At 41.5% G+C, this 18,365-nt stretch overlaps 1 protein-coding gene and 1 long non-coding RNA gene across 3 annotated transcripts in view; one reads left to right on the top strand and one right to left on the bottom strand.

Annotated features, from left to right (window-relative positions):
* Positions 1-18,365, top strand: part of LOC101945008 (vitellogenin-2-like) — a 35,847-nt gene that overhangs the window by 8,018 nt on the left and 9,464 nt on the right. Inside the window, exons 11-27 of the mRNA XM_005294474.4 lie at positions 839-1,057; positions 2,472-2,689; positions 2,808-2,905; positions 3,360-3,484; positions 4,029-4,130; positions 4,632-4,751; positions 4,857-5,046; positions 5,459-5,552; positions 6,495-6,680; positions 8,102-8,246; positions 8,957-9,185; positions 9,273-9,448; positions 11,889-12,293; positions 13,639-13,689; positions 13,862-13,963; positions 15,221-15,433; positions 15,536-15,678. Of these exons, the coding sequence (XP_005294531.2) occupies positions 839-1,057; positions 2,472-2,689; positions 2,808-2,905; positions 3,360-3,484; positions 4,029-4,130; positions 4,632-4,751; positions 4,857-5,046; positions 5,459-5,552; positions 6,495-6,680; positions 8,102-8,246; positions 8,957-9,185; positions 9,273-9,448; positions 11,889-12,293; positions 13,639-13,689; positions 13,862-13,963; positions 15,221-15,433; positions 15,536-15,678 (2,816 nt within the window). The remainder of the gene's footprint in view (positions 1-838; positions 1,058-2,471; positions 2,690-2,807; positions 2,906-3,359; positions 3,485-4,028; positions 4,131-4,631; positions 4,752-4,856; positions 5,047-5,458; positions 5,553-6,494; positions 6,681-8,101; positions 8,247-8,956; positions 9,186-9,272; positions 9,449-11,888; positions 12,294-13,638; positions 13,690-13,861; positions 13,964-15,220; positions 15,434-15,535; positions 15,679-18,365) is intronic.
* On the bottom strand, positions 7,893-18,353 carry LOC135973000 (uncharacterized). Of its 2 annotated transcripts, none has more exons than XR_010589674.1 (3): positions 18,251-18,353; positions 17,307-17,373; positions 7,893-8,028 (listed from the first exon to the last, which is right to left on the bottom strand). It is a non-coding gene; the product is annotated as an uncharacterized LOC135973000 (long non-coding RNA). The 2 variants fall into 2 exon arrangements; XR_010589673.1 differs by lacking the exon at positions 7,893-8,028 and adding an exon at positions 13,914-14,047.

The raw sequence follows: 18,365 nt of genomic DNA, 5'->3' as shown, positions 1-18,365 counted from the left end.
ACTTGTAGGATTATAAGAGTACTATGGTATATGTTCCTGTACATGCTACTACATTGTTACCATTACTCCTCAATGCCACTATAAATGAAGCTCCAGACATATCCCAAGTCATGCTCCTAAAATGACCATCTTAAGAAGAAACTTCATGATTGTACACTGTCCCCAGGTCTTCTCTGATCATTGTCTTCAGACTATGGAGGTCTATTCCTATGTTCATAAGTACCAGAGTACTGAGATGGATGGTCTGTTGACATCAGAATGTGTTTAAACCTTGAAAACCAGCACAAAAGGGCTAAACAAAGGAAAGCCTGTACAAAAGTAATCTGTCCTTGTCATATGGGTCAATCCTACCCAATGAATCTGGGAAGCAGAAAACATTTAGATGAAGTTATGAGAATATAGGGGAATACATTTAGCAGTGCCTAATGGAGATTGCCAGGGGTGTTGGCAATACTGAATTTGGTGCCTATTTTATGGGGCTCTGGAAGCTGCAATAGAATCACTGAGAGAGTCACCCTCTCTGTGAATTCCCCCAGGGCTCAGGGGCCAGGCTGGTGTGGGGAGGTGCAATTTGCTTTGGGCGGGCGAACAGGGATGAACCTGGCCCAGCTATAATGCAGGGAAAGTTACACTAGTCAGTGAGTGCTCCTTGCTGTTTTCTATATTTGGCACTATGGTAATGAGAGCCTGGGAGTGAAATGTGCAAGGTTCAGCTCAAAGAATAGAGCAAAGTCTTGGAGCGAAAGGCTTTTTATTCCCTGTGGGCAAGGATGGCAGTGTGTACACGTGAGATTATTATCTGAATTAACAAAGCTACACATTCTTGCTTTGTTTGCAGCCCCTCCACGACCTTGCAGCCGAGGCAATCAGCAAGAACCATGAAGATGACATGGCCTTGGCTCTGAAAGCCATTGGCAATGCAGGAGAACCAGCCAGTATCAAGCGCATCCTGAAGTTCTTGCCAATATTTTCACCTGCCGCAATGGCTTTTCCAGTTAGAATTTATATTGATGCTGTTTTGGCCTTGAGAAAAATAGCCAGGAAAGACCCTGCAAAAGTAAGTGAAACTATTGTTTAAACAAACTAATCGGACATAAAGAATACAGGATGTAATGCAGGTCAAGTCAGTGACACACTGTTTGTGAACTCAGTATGTAATATCAGATACCCAAGGCCAGATTCTCAGCATAGCTCCATTGACTTCGGTGGAACTACACTGATTTACCCCAACTGAGGATCTGGTTTGCATTGTTTAATGTTGTACCTCCTAGACCTGTAATGCTGCTTATGTACACAATTAAAGACTGCTCCCTCTGACCTTGGTCTCATTGAAATCAAGAAGAGTTTGGCCATTGACTGCAGTGGAAGTAAGTTTGAGCCCAAAATAATTTGTGACCGATACACCATATTGTGGCTATATGAGACTTTAAAATTAAGACAAGAAATGCTTTTATATTAATTCAGAAGGAGTAAAATATTGTTAAATCATTTTAACATGGCTCATGACATGGGTTCTCAAAAATGGTTCCATTCACCAGGTTTGTTGATTGTTTTGTCTCTAGCACTGCTAGGAAATGCACTAGGGGTAGATTCCCAGCTGGTGTGAAGTTGCATAGGCCCACTGACACCAATGGACCTATCTACAGCAATTTATACAGCTGAGGATCTGCCCTTAGCTCTTCACATATATGTGGCTGGACATAAATAATAGATTAATGCATAAGCTGAAAGTTGATCAATGTGAGGATAAATAAAAAATCAAATAAAAGTGTATAATCAGTATTACAGGCATTCCTGATTGTGTGGTTGCTGTGCACTCAAAGCTCACACTGACATCAGTGGGAATTTTAAGTAGAAAAGGACTGCGGGATCTCATTCTAAAAAGTAAAACTATAAAAATGTAATGAGGATAGGCACTTCCTTGTTTTTTAGGATTCTTTATGAGAATTATAAACTGCAGATGAAAAAGAATACTGTTTCCTATACCATATGTTGTGATCTTTTATGAACTTAAATAATACAGGGGAGAGAGAGTGTGTGTTAATTCACTGTCTATGTGTCTGTCTGTGCCTTTATACCATGCTCATTACTGTGGTATCTAAGTGACTACAATCTATGTACGGAAGTCCCACTGATAGCAAGTAGTGTAAGCAATGGTGAATACAAATTACTTTGATCCTTCCCTAATTGCACACACTATACTCTCCCTGATGTCAGTGGGAATAAGGTCATCCTAAATTGCAAGACTGGGCATATTATTAATGACAATTCCACCCCACTTCTGTTCATTGTGTCCCAACAATACTTACCTTTGTGCATCAGTGCCTACGTTGCAAAGTCGTCCATACTTTCAGTTTTATTCTCCCTCAATATGTGTGGGTGACTCACCAGTGCAAACTGCATTATTTTAAAGGGAGAATACACCCTAAGAAGTTATCAGGATCTGGAAATGTGTTTTTTTTCCCCTCCAGGTACGGGAAATTCTTCTCCAGATCTTTGTGGACCATTCACTTGCTCCTACTGTCCGAATGATGGCTTGTGTTGTCATCTTTGAAACTAAGCCTGCTCTTCCTCTCGTAACAACTATGGCCAATGCTCTGCTAACGGAGAGCAGTTTGCAGGTCGCCAGTTTCACATATTCCCATATGAAGGTTTTGGCAATAAGCAGGATCCCACAGCTCTATAATGTGTAAGTAAAAAGAGAAGTAAAACTTTCCATTGTAAGTAGTGATTTCCATTACAATTTTCTAAGTATAAATGCAAAGTGAATTCAGTTATTATGGAGCATTATTATTCATTTTACTTAGATCTGCTGCTTGCAACATTGCCCTTAAACTACTGAGCCCAAGACTTGACAGGCTGAGCTATCGGTACAGCAAGGTTATTCACGTTGGTGGTTATTACCGTGAGTACCAGATATGCTGTGGAACTGCTTTGGCTAATACTATATTCTTAGAAAATTCCCATAGAAAAGCTATGAAATGCCCTGAATTTCAACTGAAATCCTGCCATTGGCAGTGGGATTTGTCCATTCCTGGAGTAGGAAAAACTAAACTGCAGATGTCTCAGGATCTATGGAGAATGCTATGGATCTCTAGACTTCAGCTATGGACTGAGGTATTTGTGTAGAGACCCAATATTCCTCAGACCTGCCGCCTCACCTCCCAGAATGGCCATGATTCCAAATTCTCCCCTCAGAGAGACTTTGTATATGAAGATTGGGCAACCCATAGAAATCAATGCTGACAGACTCATTTACATGATTACACACATATGGTGACTATACCTTATGTGCACAAGATATCATTGGACCCTACAGTGAAAACCAAATCTCTGCTGTATTTTGATTTCTACTATAGCGGAATATAGAGCTGGCGCAATTGGAAGAGTCTATCTCATGAACAGTCCAAGCAGTATGTTGCCATCTGCGATAATTATGAAACTGAGAGGTTACTATGCAAATACCGCAACTGATTTTGTCGAGGTAAATATTACATTTAGAACAACAATCAGACCTATACAAATATTTCTCATGGAAGCCTTCTGGATGGACTGCAGCATTTCACCACAGCCCCGAATAGGGGCTGGTGCAGAGGGAAGGAGTCTGATTGCAATTGTCCTTGGCCCTCTTGGCCTATAGACTCTGATGAAGGAGGCTATGAAAGCATTCAGTATGGAATAAAATGTAACAAAAGTAAAGGAAATCTCAGAAGGCTCACTGAATAGCTGTCTGTAAACCTGAACCATAACTGCCTATCATATATATGTGTAAAGGTTATACTAGGGATTTCCCGCTACTCGTTGAGCCAGATCCATTACTAGATACACAGATGTAATTTTATTGACTTTAATGGAGTCACGACTGCTCGTGACAGTGGTTAAATCTGGTGCTCCATATTTTCTCTCTCCATCATTAATAGTTTTCTCATGGCTTTCACCTAGTAAAGACTAATTTTTGATACTCCTTCACTCTCTCTGTTTTAACTGTGTCATAGTCTGGTCTGCCTGATTTTATTTGTTTTGCATAGGTGGCTCTCCAATCACAAGGCCTAACAGAGCTCGTCAGGAAACAGAACATCCCCTTTGCTGAATATGACACATACAAAAAATTGAAGGTGCTTGGGAAGATGGTATGTGTATTCTTTCTTCACATCTGTTTGAAATATATTACAAACTGGTACTGCATTTCTTACCCAGCCAAAACTCCCACGGAAGTGTCAGTGAATGAGGAGTACATGAGTAAGCCCCAAATGACATATCTAGCCATACACTGCAAGCTCTTTGGAATAGGCACCATCTTTTTGCTGTATATGTGTCAGTGCCTAGCACAAGGGTGCCTTGATCCTAATTGGGGCCAGTACAGATGATGATGATGGTAATAATTAATACAAAAATTAAAGTGCATGTTAAAATACAATATATCAATTTTCTTTTAAAAAATGATTGCTGTATATGATTTTTTTCTTTATGATGTAGCCCACTGTTTACCACCGTCTTTACCCAGGTGCTACATGGGCAAATTCACAGTGAGGTCAATGGTAGTTTTGCCTGAATAAGCCTAGTAACATCCTCAGGATTTGACCCAGTATTTGTTAATACAGTCCTATATATTAACAACATTTTTTCTCTAGCTTCTGGGATGGAAGGAACTGCCTCCTGAAAACCCACTCATATCAGCCTATGTAAAAGTATTTGGCCATGAGCTCGCCTTTGCTGATGTCAACAAGGAGCTCATTCAACAGACAGTGAAGGTATTGATTGCTCCTATTTTTCTGTTTTGTCTGAGGGGCTTCACAGTTTCCTCCCTGCCCTTCTGCTCCCTCCACTTAACCTTCTGGATCTTTGTCCCTTTGTAGGCTCTGACTGAATCATCAGATAGGCACATGTTAGTGAAGAACGTGATCAATCAAATCCAAAGAGGCATTGCAGGACAATGGACACTGGCAATATTGGCAGGAGAAGTTCGGCACATTGTCCCTACCTGTGTTGGCCTGCCACTAGAACTCAGTTTATATAGTACTGGTCTGATACATGCTGCAGCCAACGGTGAGTTTTGAAAAGCATCATTTAATGTTTTCACCTCAACACATAGGAATTTCAGAGTTCTAATTCCTGGTCTAACATTAAATCCCTCTGTAGTCTTGGCATATCGCCTACCTTCTTTGTCTCAGGTTCCCGATTTCTAATATGGAGGTAGTAATACATCATTACATCATACGTGGTGTGAGAATTAATTAGCTGAATATAAATGCTGCTCTTGAATACAGGTGTATAACTCCTGATTCATTTTAGTGGGCACTACAAGGGCAAAACTGGGCCCTTCTTAATTCTGTAAAGTGTTTTGAAGATGAAATGGTGCTACCTAAGTGCTAATTATTATTATTTTAGCAAAACTGTCAATTTGGAACTCTTAATTTATTGTTTTGCCTTTGCTATAATTCTTTTCTATCTCTTACAGTTGGTGTAAATATGTCCCCCTCTTTATCTGGCAGTTTTAAACCTTTGCAGTTCTTTGATGCCAATGTGCAACTTCATGCTGATATCAACCCAAGGTGAGGAAAACTAGGATATATATGTATATAAATATGATGGTATGGTATAATTTTATTGGCAGGGATTTGGGATAGCTGAATTATTCACGAGGGTGAAGCCATGTGTAAGTTATATAGGTCAATCCAAATAGATGCTGTTAAATCTTTTATTCCATACTACATCATGTTCTATACTTGCCACATACATTACAGAGCATTAAAAAAAATATCCTGGAATTATGGTTTTTTGTGCCTACACTGCTGGGTGACTTAGTCATCATTAATCCAGTTGTACAGGCCTCAGAGAGAACCATATAAGTATCTCTAAACAAGACATAAAATAGCTTTTCTATGCCTAAAAAATGTCATGTTATCCCAGACCTTGCAGTGCTATCAGTGTGTGCTGGATCCAAATTGGGATTCTACCACTTCCCATAAAGCTTCTATTTCTGCCCCTTCAGGGATGAGTGATATCAGATGTAAAGTCATGACATTTTACATAGAAAAAAAGCTGCTACTGGTGCAGCACTAAATATGGTCATCCTGGGCCTCAGGCTAGTGTAATTTTTTTTTGCAGGGGAGGGGAGAAGAAATATTTTTGTAGCTAGTTGATTTTTTAAAAATAGCAGCTGTTTGAAAGAGCTCAGGGTTTTCTAATATTAGAATAAGAACTGGGGTGATGGATTAGAAGTGAAGAGGGCAGGTGAGGAGGTCTAAAAGTCCATGTTAAATTCATTTATCACATGACTCTGCAATTCGTCACATGGATCTCACCTCCACATATGTGGTATATATCTTTGTCTGTCAATAGATTGATTGACATTTTTCCTCTTATAGCAGCAAACTCTGATTTCCAAAAAAGATATTTATATACAGTGAATTCTACATTTCAAAGTGTGCTTTCTAAGTATATATTTATCAATGTATATGGTTATGCATGTTTGTATTTTCCCTCTCTTTCAGCATATACACGCATACAGTGGCAATGATGGGAATCAATACACAGTACTTTCAGAGTGGTCTTGAATTTCATGCCAAGTTCCATGCCAACATCCCAATGAAATTTTATGCCAAAATAAACATGAAAGATAAAAGTTTGAAGTTTGAAACAACTCCGTGCCACCAGGAAACTGAGCTAGTGACTGCAAGGTACAGCAGTTATATTTACTTTGTTTACTTTCAAATAGGGTGACCAGATGTCCCGATTTTATAGGACCAGTCCCGATATTTGGGGCTTTTTTTAATATGGGCTCCTATTATGCCTCACCCCCGTCCTGATTTTTCACACTTGCTATCTGGTCACCCTAGTTTTAACTCTTCTGTACAACTGATGGTGAATTACCTATTATAAAATGTTAAAGACACGGCTTTTTGCTAAGACTTTGCTGTAGTAGGATAGTTATAGAATGCTAAATATTTTCTTTTGTTCACCATGTTCAGGATGTATTTTTTTGTATTTCACTTTACTGGCAATTTCAGTCCTCTGTCATTTAATGGCCCTCATCCTGAAGTCCTGACTCAGGCAATGAAGCCATTGAGGATTTTGCCTAAGTAAGGACTACAGAATCAGGCCCAGTGCACTTCTAGTGGTTAAATACAAGTTAACTTGTAGAGTAATTGCCATTAGTGCACTTCTAAATGCCCCTGCCTTTATAATCCTTTGTTTGGCTCATACAGAGCTGAACTACTCTAACATTTTATTTAGTTAATAATTGTTATGCGCTCATGCTGTTAGCATCTAGAAATATGAAACTGATTAAATGGGACTGTCCACATTAAGCAACATACTGTATCGACTCTAATTAACCATAAATAGCCCACTGCAGAACCATTGTTCATAACATGATGTGTCTTGAACTGTACTCAGCAGGGCAGTAAATTTAAGTTCTGGAGGGCCACTTGAGAGAAGGAGTTCCATAAGTGGGACCTAGACTGAAAGTGCTCTACCTCCAATCCTCAAGTCATCACAGCTACAGAATGTCCTCAAAACACATCAGTTCATCTCAGCAGTTTTGGTGGGACTTAGGGAGAGAGACAATCTCTAAAAGAGCCAGATCCAAATCATGTAGGGCTTTGCAGGATAGAACCAACACCTGATTTCAACCAGACACAGATGGGGAGCCGGGGCAGTACATGGAGAACAGTTGTAGTTTGCATTTCACTAAGTAGATGAAGGGCAGCGTCAATGACAGCTCCATTTAGAATGTATTGCAGTTGTCCAATCTGGACATGACAAAGGCAGTATCTGTGGCAAGGAGAGGTCATAGATTACCTTTATTATCCACAGATAAAACAAAGTACTCTGAGCCACTATGGTTACATGGGAATCCAACAGTAACAGAGAGCCCCCAACAACTTAAGGTTGTGAATGTCTTTTGAAAGGGATGAGTAGACTCCACCAACAAACAGAGCAGTCAAAACCCTTGTTATTTCTTCAGATTGCTTTCTTCTGCCAACTAGCATCACCTCTATCTCTTCTGGATTAAAAATAGCAGGCCTGTGAAAAATCAGAATAAAGTATATTATCGATAGAGCCATTTACAAGTAGTGTATTGTGCCTATCCCCACAGGACTAAAGTTTATGCTATTTCAAGAAATGTGGAAGAGATAACTTCAGCAAAGAGATCTTCAGTTCTACCAGAAGAAGCTGTATCGGATGTCTCTGAGCAACGTTTTAAATCACCAGAAAGGACTTCAATAAATGGTGCCATGACGGTAATTAACACTCCTGTATTTCTATATTATAGATAGATGGATAGATAATGGATGGATGGATAGATAATGGATAGGTTGATAGATGGATGGATAGATGGATGGATAGTTAATGGATAGATAGATGGATGGATAGATAATGAATAGATGGATGAACAGATAGATAGATAAATAATGGATCTGATTTTCAGAAGTGCTGAGCTCCCATAACTCCTGTTGAAATCAATGGGACTTAGGTGTTCAGACCATTTAAAATCAGTTTTCATATACATTGCTGCCATAGAATGTAATGGGCCAAGTGATGGAATTTTTACTCTTGGTCTGCTCATTCCTCTCATTTCTGTGCAGAGTAGATCCTAAGTGTGAAGATCTGACACACTGTAGGAGGGATCATCCATATCCATGGGGCTCTCTTCCTCTTCCCAGTACCCCATAGAGAGGCTTCCCTGGGACATCAGATCCACGTGGAAGGTGTAGGCCTCAGGCAGGATGGAGAGGGCAGGGAGCAGGATGTGCATTTTGCTTCCCAAGCCCTGTGGGAATCAGTGCAAATGGTAACAGAGCCCCAGGCTCTGCTTTGCTAAGTGCCCTTCATGCTGGGAATCCCCTTTAAGAGTGGGCCAGCTGCTGCTTGGGAGTCCTGCACCAGTTTTGAGTCATTTTTGCTTCCCCTCCAATTCCCCTTAAACCTGCCATGTTTCTGTTTAATGCAGCAAAGAACAGCTTCTGACGGGATGTCCGAGAAATATTCCTATGGCCCAGAAGAGGAATTTCACCACAGAGCTGGAGGAAGATCTTATGCACGAGTCTTTTGTAGCAAATTACATAGTTTGGGTTGCCAAACCTGCCTTAATCTGCAATTACGAGATGCTGCTTTCTTAAAAGATACATTTCTATACAGATTGGTTGGAGAGCATGAAATCAAATTAGTTTTGAAACCAGGTATCGCATTCTGCACAAAAATTTCCATTTATCCACATCAGTACAACTAAAGCAGTATATCCCTTAATGCGTGTGCCTGGTGTTTAGTCCGTACAGATGCTGCTATTGACAAAATACAGCTGGAGATTCAGGCAGGATCCAGAGCAGCTTTCAGAATAATCCAGCTGGTAACCCCAGTGTCAGAGGAAGATGATGATTCAACTCCAGATGACGTGGTTCAAACAAAACTGAAGAAGATCCTAGGAATTGAAAGTATATTTAAGGTAACTGACTTGGTTTGAAATGAAAGATAATTGAACAACACCAAAAAATCCCAAAACAAAATAAATGGTCCTACAAAATTAGAAGGAAAGCTGCAGAAAAAAACAGAGTTTGATTTGGTTAGAACTGTAAATATTTTCTAAAGAGTAAGAAAAGTATATGCGCAGGGACGGTGTCAGGTAGTTTAGGCTTGTTAAACTAAAAAGGAAGGAAATAAGAGTTAAAAGCCTAATTAAATCAGACCTATTCAGTATCTTATTATTACATTTCAAATAAAGAAGTTGTTTGTTGTTTGTTTCGGTTTTCACCGAGGTTGGTTGTGATTTGATGTCTAATGTAGTGAATGCCAGTGAAAATGAGGTAGGATCAGAAGAGGTTAAAATAGGGAAAGAACAAGTTAAAAATTGCTTGGACAAATTAGATGTCTTTAAGTCACCAGGGCCTGATGAAATGCATCCTAGAATACTCAAGGAGCTGACTGAGTAGATATCTGAGCCATTAGCGTTTTCTTTGAGAAGTCATGGAAGATGGGAGAGATTCCAGAAGCCTGGAAAAGGGCAAATATAGTGCCCATCTATAAAAAGGGAAATAAGGACAACCTGGGGAATTACAGACCAGTCAGCTTAACTTCTGTACCTGAAAAGATAATGGAGCAAATAATTAAGCAATCAATTTGCAAAAAGATAATAAGGTGAAAAGTAACAGTCAGCATGGATTTGTCAAAAACAAATTGTGTCAAACCAACCTGATAGCTTTCTTTGACAGGGTAACAAGCCTTGTGGATGGGGGGAAGTGGTAGATGTGGTATATCTTGACTTTAGTAAAGTTTTTGATACTGTCTCACATGACTTCTCATAAACAAACTATGGAAATGCAACCTAGATTGAACTACTATAAAGTGGGTGCAAAACTGGTTGGAAAACTGTTCCCAGGAGTAGTTATCAGTGGTTCACAGTCAGGCTGAAAGCGCATATTGAGTGGGGTCTCGCAGGGATCAGTTCTGGGTCTGGTTCTGTTCAATATCTTCATCAATTATTTAAATAATGGCATAGAGAGTACACTTATAAAGTTTGCAGACAATACCAAGCTGGGCAGGAGAATAGGATTAAAATTCAAAATGATCTGGACAAACTGGAGAAATGGTCTGAAGTAAATAGGATGAAATTCAATAAGGACAAATGCAAAGTACTTCATTTAGGAAAGAACAATCAGTTGCATACATATAAAATGGGAAATGACTGCCTAGGAAAGAGTACTGCGGAAGGGGATCTGGGGGTCATAGTGGATCACAAGCTAAATATGAGTCAACAGTGTAACGCTGTTGCAAAAAAAGTGAACATCATTCTGGGATGTATTAGCAGGAGTGTTGTAAGCAAGACACGAGAAGTAATTCTTCTGCTCTACTCCACTCTGATTAGGCCTCAACTGGAGTATTGTGTCCAGTTCTGGGCACCACATTTCAGGAAGGATGTGGACAAATTGGAGAGAGTCCAGAGGAGAGCCACAAAAATGATTAAAGGTCTAGAAAACATGATCTATGAGGGAAGATTGAGAAAAATGGGTTTGTTTAGTCTGGAAAAGAGAAGACTGAGGGGGGGACATGATAACAGTTTTCAAGTACGTAAAAGGTTGTTACAAGGAGGAGGACGAAAAATTGTTTTTCTTAACATCTGAGGATAGGACAAGAAGCAATGGGCTTAAATTGCAGTAAGGGAGATTTAGGTTGGACATTAGGAAAAACTTCCTCACTGTGAGGGTGATTAAGCACTGGAATAAATTGGCGAGGGAGGTTGTGGAATCTCCATCATTGGAAATTTTTAAGAGCAGGTTAGACAAACTCCTGTCAGGGATGGTCTAGATAATTAATCCTGCCATGAGTGCAGGGGACTGGACTAGATGATCCCTCGAGATCCCTTTCAGTTCTATGATTCTATATGAAACCTTCCCTCTCAGTGTTTACAATTCAAACATTGCAGCATTGTGCTAGTATATGATGAGATACAGAATGTGAAATTGACTAGACCCCGAAGGGAGCTGTGCTACAAAGGAGGATGGGAACCAAGGGAGCAGTGTGGAGATCTTGGGCCTCCAGAAAGCTTCTCCTGTGTCCTGCGGATATCCTGCATCTGAAAAGCTAGGTTTATGGGGCAAAGTGCCCTGTTCGTCAAGAGGAAGGGCTAACCTTGCTAAATGATTTGGAGGAAGAATCACGAAATCTCCTGTACCTTAGATGGATTGTTTCCAACATAGGGAAATAGGAGACCTGAATGTTTTCCTCATAACACATAATATATAATTCCCAAAGCAATGAAGCTATTATTCCTGGTAAGTCAAGAACATGCAAGTGGCTTTAAATTCAATAACATTGCACTGACTATGATAGGAAAATGATTCTCGCTAACTGATATAATTCTTCAAAGTAACATTTGATTGGACTTGCAGGCTGCAAACAGAAGTGCACATCAGCATCTTAAGAAGCAGGCCGCCAAGAAAGATAAAGCCAAAATTGCCGAAATTAGCACAGATCCAGCTGCTAAGTATCAATCCAGCTCATCCTCATCATCGTCCTCATCATCATCTTCCTCCTCCTCCTCCTCTTCTGTTGGTGACAAATACAGGAATACAGACACGAAAGACAAAACATGGCAAGCTAGACAAAGGGAAGGAAGCAGCAGCAGTAGTAGTCGTGGTGGCAGCAGCAGCAGCAGTAGCAGTGACAGTAGTAACAGCAGAAGCTGCAGTAGCAGTGAAGAGGATCATGCTGCAAACAAAGAACTGCAAGGGAAAAGTGACAAACCAGTGAGGAGCTGTAGCAGCAGCAGTGACAGCGAGTATTCCAAACAGCAGGTAACTCATTCAGACTCTTTTAGGTCTGTATGAATTATATTTCTGGTAATAATTACGTTACTTTATGCACGTTGTTATAAATCAAGAAATTATGCATTATGAATTAATGATATAGGGACCAATTCTGCCCCGTCACAGGAGTAACTTCATTGACTTGAATGAGAGTTACACTCACATAACTGAGGGCAGAATTAGACCCAGAGAGTCCAGTGGCACTAGTACAATTTACTCTTACTTCCCTGTTTGTACAATGGCTGGAAACTAGAAGCATATGGAGCACTGGGCAAAGTAATAACAATATATTGTACAAATTAGAGGATTGGGCCAAAAGAAATCTGATGAGGTTCAACAAGCACAAGTGCAGAGTCCTGCACTTAGGACGGAAGAATCCCATGCACTGCTACAGAGTATGGACCGAGTTGCTAGGCAGCAGTTCTGCAGAAAAGGACCTAGGGGTTACAGTGGATGAGAAGCTGGATATGAGTCAACAGTGTGTCCTTGCTGCCAAGAAGGCTAACGGCATTTTGGGCTGTATAAGTAGGGGCATTGCCAGCAGATCGAGGGACATGATCATTCCATGATCATTTCGGCATTGGTGAGGCCTCATCTGGAGTACTGTGTCCAGTTTTGGGCCCCACACTACAAGAAGGATGTGGAAAAACTAGAAGGAGTCCAGCGGAGGGCAACAAAAATGATTAGGGGGCTGGAGCACATGACTTATGAGGAGAGGTGAGGGAACTGGGATTGTTTAGTCTGCAGAAGAGAAGAATGAGGGGGGATCTGATAGTTGCTTTCAACTACCTGAGAGGGGGTTCCAAAGAGGATGGATCTAGACTATTCTCAGTGATAGCAGATGACAGAACAAGGAGTAATGGTCTCAAGTTGCAGTGGGGGAGGTTTAGGTTGGATATTAGGAAAAACTTTTTCACTAGGAGGGTGGTGAAGCACTGGAATGGATTACCTAGAGAGGTGGTGGAATCTCCTTCCTTAGAGGTTTCTAAGGTCAGGCTTGACAAAGCCCTGGCTGGGATGATTTAGTTGGGGATTGGTCCTGCTTTAGCAGGGGGTTGGACTAGATGACCTCCTGAGGTCTCTTCCAACCCTGATATTCTATGATTCTATGATTGCTCTCTGCCATCATGGTGATAGATTAGGTGATCTAATATAGATCTTTTCCATCTCTAACTTCTGAGATTCTCTGAGTCACTCAGATTTGAGTGTTGCGTATATTTTATTACTGAAATTCTTATCTAATATTTTGCCATATTTTGTGCTGCATCTTTTCGAGCAGTAAGCCAAAGTAGCTTTTATGGGAGTTACTTCCACTTCTTGTGTATTTTCACAGGCTGATCCAGAAATTTATCAGTATCGGTTCACGTCGGCACACAGAGAACAGGTACATTTTCTGCTCTTTGCACGCAGGGCCAAACACCGGTTTCACTGACTTCAGGGGGGGGAGCAGGATTTGGTCCACTGAGAAGAAAAGTGTTAAAAATAACTTGTGGAACCACTTTCTGTGAACTGTCTTGTAAGTCATTTGATTAAGGACGATTCTTCAATTGTTGCAGTATCCAAGAAAGAAAGTCCCAAGCAGCAGCAGTAGCTCTTCTTCCTCCAGTTCTAGTTCTTCTGAGAGTAGTGATGAAGGCAGCTACAGAGGAAGTGCTCAGGTGGGTGTATTCAACAAGAAACGAAAGCAGGTGAAAACTTTGTCAACACTGCCACGGATTTCCATCTACTGTAAAATTCTGATACTAGTAAAGGAAAGATATAATTAGTGAGTTATTGTATTAAATAATATATAAATTATTATAAGAGTCTACATATAACTATTTCTTGCCAGTATAGAAGTACTGTGCCTTGGGTTGTCATTGAATAGCTCTTACTACTATGTCCAATAAGGGTGGGATAACTGAACCTAACAGATATGCTTACACATGATGAATAGTGCATTACTAAGTGAGTAGTCCCATTAAAATAAATGGGACCACTTGTGAAGTGCTACTCAACATGTATAAAGGTATCTGAATCAGGCCTATAGCAATTTTTGGTTTGTGTTGTCAGCGGATTGCATCCTGTACTGCTTAGGTCCTGATTCTGCGGTCCTGATGCATGTTTAGTAGTGCCTTTCTCTGCAGGTAGTTCCATTCATGTCAACAAGGCCATGGGTAAAATTTTCAAAAGCACCTAAGTGATTTAGAAGCCAAAGTCCTATCTTCAAAAGTGACAGACATTAGGAGCCTATGTTCCACTGAAAGTTAATGGGACTTAGGGACTTTGGAATTGTTACTCTATGTGCATAGTCAGGGACTATACAATATAAGAATGACAGACAGAATCTGGACTTTAATGAATATAATCTTTTCTCTGTGCAGTGTAAATATGACAAACAGATCTGTTTGTTGACATAAATTATTATGGTTTTAAAAGTTAAAATGTATTTGTTTAAGAAGGCAGTTATTTTATTAACTAAATTTCAGTTTGGTACAATGAAAGAATCTGATCCTGTGCTCTTTGATTTTATTATGAGTTTTGAATGAATAAAGAATGCAGGCTCAATCCCAAAGTTTGTTAATCTAAAAGATCTGTTCTTTGTCAGGTCACATTTCTATTCCAGGTTTCCTTTGGGTACACTGAAATTGCTCTTGTAAAAGATTTTTTCCATTATTGTTTTACTTGTTTAAGGTTTGATCCCGCTCCCCTGGAAATCAATGGCAAAACTCCTTATGACTTCAATGGAGCTGGATCACATGCTTAAAGGATTTCACTGTATTTCTGGATAGGATTCTGCTGAGTACTGTACACAGCATGTTTTTTTTTTAATAAAGACCATTCCTTTAACAAATATTAATTTATCTGACATTCAGTGTAGTACTTTACTTTACTTTTAAAAATGTTTCAACTGACTTTTTCTCCTGTGACTTTAGCCTAAATTCTTGGGAGACATTAAACCTCCAATACTGGCTGTTATTCTTCGTGCCATTCGAACTGACAGAAAGCTGGCAGGCTTCCAGCTTGTGTTGTACACAGACTTGCACTCCACCACACCCAGGATACAAGTGTTTGTGTCAAACATCTCAGAATCAAGTATATGGAAACTCTGCGCTGATGCTTCAATAGTAAATTCTTACAAAGCAGCGGTAAGGTTCAAATATAATCTGACCAACAGTAAATGTTTTATATTGATATTACTATGTTTTTATATTTAAATTTAAAATAAAATTAATTATCCTCTCTCTTAGGGTTATCTAAAATGGGGCCAGGATTGCCAGGACTACAGGATTGCTGGAAAAGTTGTAACTGGCCAATTTGCTGATTACCCAGCCACACAGATCAAGCTAGAGTGGCCTAAAGTTCCTTCAAGAATCAAAATAGCTGCAAGATGGTGAGATTTGACTCATCATTTTTTGAAATCTAAATTCTTTACTTATTTTACAGCATAATCAAACTGGGAGAATGCATATTCAGCAATGAGCGTCCAACAATTACAGGCACAATCCTGCAGTTCCTATACAGGCAAAACTCCTGAATGTGGAAATTTTCATAGGATCAGACCACACATTGGTCTCTCCTGTTTTATTTAGTCTCCAGTTCACTTTTGTTTGAGTGTAATCCTTAGCATGAGTCTCTCTTAGAGCAGCACAATAGGTCCATTTGAAACACAAAGTTCATTACATACTAATTAGAATACATTAATGTGGCAGTGATTATAAGAAAACTGTACTATGCTAGATTCAGAATAGGTTTCTCTTATGGGTTCACAGCCACACTACTGTTTTTTTTTCAGTGTTGTCTAATATGGAGACACACAGATGACAACTTCTCTTGATACCTGAATATATACATGTACATGTTAGTTAGAGACACTGGGATAGTAGCTGCCTGGTTAACAGATTACCACCAGATGCTTGAGGAGAACATAGTTTAAACTAGGTTGGATTATTTGGATAGGCTGATATCTGCTCTTGCTATCCTAGATAGAAACTATCCAGTGGAATACCTGGAAAATTCTCTTCTGAATGCATTTTTTCATGTACAGTACATGCACTTATTGTGGAGGATGAACAGGGGACTGAGTGTAACAGAGTTCATTCTTATTCTTTTGTAGGCAACACTTGTTTTGAGGCAATTATTTTTATTGCTTATTCAGGCCCCAAACCTATAATAGGGACTGATGATGAGGTCCTCATCTCTTCACAGTGAGAATCGAAGTGAGCATAAGGGCCCATGCTAATGGATCCTGTTAACACATATTGGGGCTTTAATAACAAGCTGTCCGGTTTTTAGGTATTTAATGGACTGGGGATGCCCAATTTTCAACATTGAATGTCTTTAATGCTGCTCGGCCTATCCCATCCTGGTTACTGCATGCTGCCATGCGGCCTCCTAAATTCAGTAGCAATTTTCAGTGTTCTGATACTGCTGCCTCTCCTGCCCCGCACAGTACCACATACTAACACACACTGCTTGGTGACAGGCAGGGCCGGTTCTAGGTTTTTTGCCGCCCCAAGCAAAAAAATTTTTGGCTGTCCCCCCCCCTCCCAGCCCTGGGCTCCTCGCCGCACCCCCCTGCCGCCCAAACCCTGGGCTCTCCCCCACCACCTGCACCCCCCTGCCGCCCCAGCCCTGGGCTCTCCCCCCAGACCCGCACCTCCCTGCCGCCCCAGCCCTGGGCTCTCACTCTCCCACCCGCACCCCCCTGCCGTCCCAGCCCTGGGCTTCCCCCTACCCCCCCACCATTGCCCCCCCCCACACCTCCTGCTGTCCCAGCCCTAGGCTCTCCCCCCCCGCACCTGCACCCCCCTTCCGCCGCAGCCCTGGGTCACTGGTAACTCGCTCCCAGGGTAGGTCATTCAGCAGGAATTTTAGATGTGCACAGAACACAGACAGGATTGGTTCCCATATGGTTACAGAACTGCAGTAAAGTGAAACAATTTTCAGCTTGTGTGATTGGAGGATATCTGGATGCATATTATAAGACTGTCCTCCATAAACGAGGAAAAGTTGAGGTACCTGTATTATTCTTTTGTTCCACTCTTTCTTTCTATGGGGAATTTGCCAATGCAATATCACTGTCTTCCTTTTAAACAAACAAACAAAAAGGCAATGGCTGTTGAAAATAGCAATTCCAGTCCTAATAACCACTGGGAAGCATTTCTTGCTCAATTTTATCCTACTTTTTCTACAGCAAGTTACAGTGGATCAGTATATTTGATTTGGGAGAAATGAAGTAACAGCTGCCCAAACTGAGCTTGAGCACTCCTGAATTTTGAGGTGTTCAAATCTGGGAGGGAGGTGCTGGGGCAGAGAGGAGGGCTGTGGCTCCGCAGGGGAGCACGGCAGCATGTATGCAGCAGCGTGTCTGGCACTGCGCAAAGCCAGACACGCTGGTCTGAGTGGCACGGTAAGGGGGCTGGGAGGTTGGAGAAGGGGTAGGGGGTTCCAGGAGGGCAGTCAAGGGACAGGGAGCAGGGGGGGTTGGATGGGGCGGAGGTTCGGGGGGGCAGTCGGGCAGGGAGAAGGGGGGGTTAGATGGGTCAGGGGTTCGGGGGACACTCAGGGGACAGGCAGCAGTTGGATAGGCATGGGAGTCCCAGGAGTTTGTCAGGGGACAGGTAGGGGGTGAGGTCCTAGGGGGTAACTTGGGGGTGGGGGTCTCAGGAGCAGGCAGTTGGGGACAAGGAGAAGGGAGGCTTAGATAGGGGGTGGGGTCCCAGAAGGGGGCAATCAGGGGACAAGGACCAGTGGGGCTTAGATAGGGGGTGGGGTCCTGGGGGGCAGTTAGGGGCAGGGGGTCCCGGGAGGAGGTGATCAGGGGACAGGGAGCAGGGGGGGTTGGATGGGTTGGGGTTTCTGTGGGGGGCAGTCGGAGGGGGGGGGGATGGTAGCAGGGTGGGGCTACCCTCCCTCCCCGTGGAGTGTCCTATTTTTTAAATGTTAAAATATGGTATCCCTACCCTGCCCAGTGCAGCTCTCCATTAAAAGCAGGCTGTAGCATGAGGTCTCAGCTTCCTCACTCCCTCCTCCTCTTTCCTGTTGGTAGTGGCCAAAGGAATGCTGGGAAATGTAGTG

This window comes from Chrysemys picta, chromosome 8, assembly GCF_011386835.1.
Source record: "Chrysemys picta bellii isolate R12L10 chromosome 8, ASM1138683v2, whole genome shotgun sequence".
Taxonomy (NCBI): Eukaryota; Metazoa; Chordata; order Testudines; family Emydidae; genus Chrysemys; species Chrysemys picta.
The sequence above is the reverse complement of the archived record's forward strand: the minus strand, read 5'-3'. Positions and strand labels throughout refer to the sequence as shown.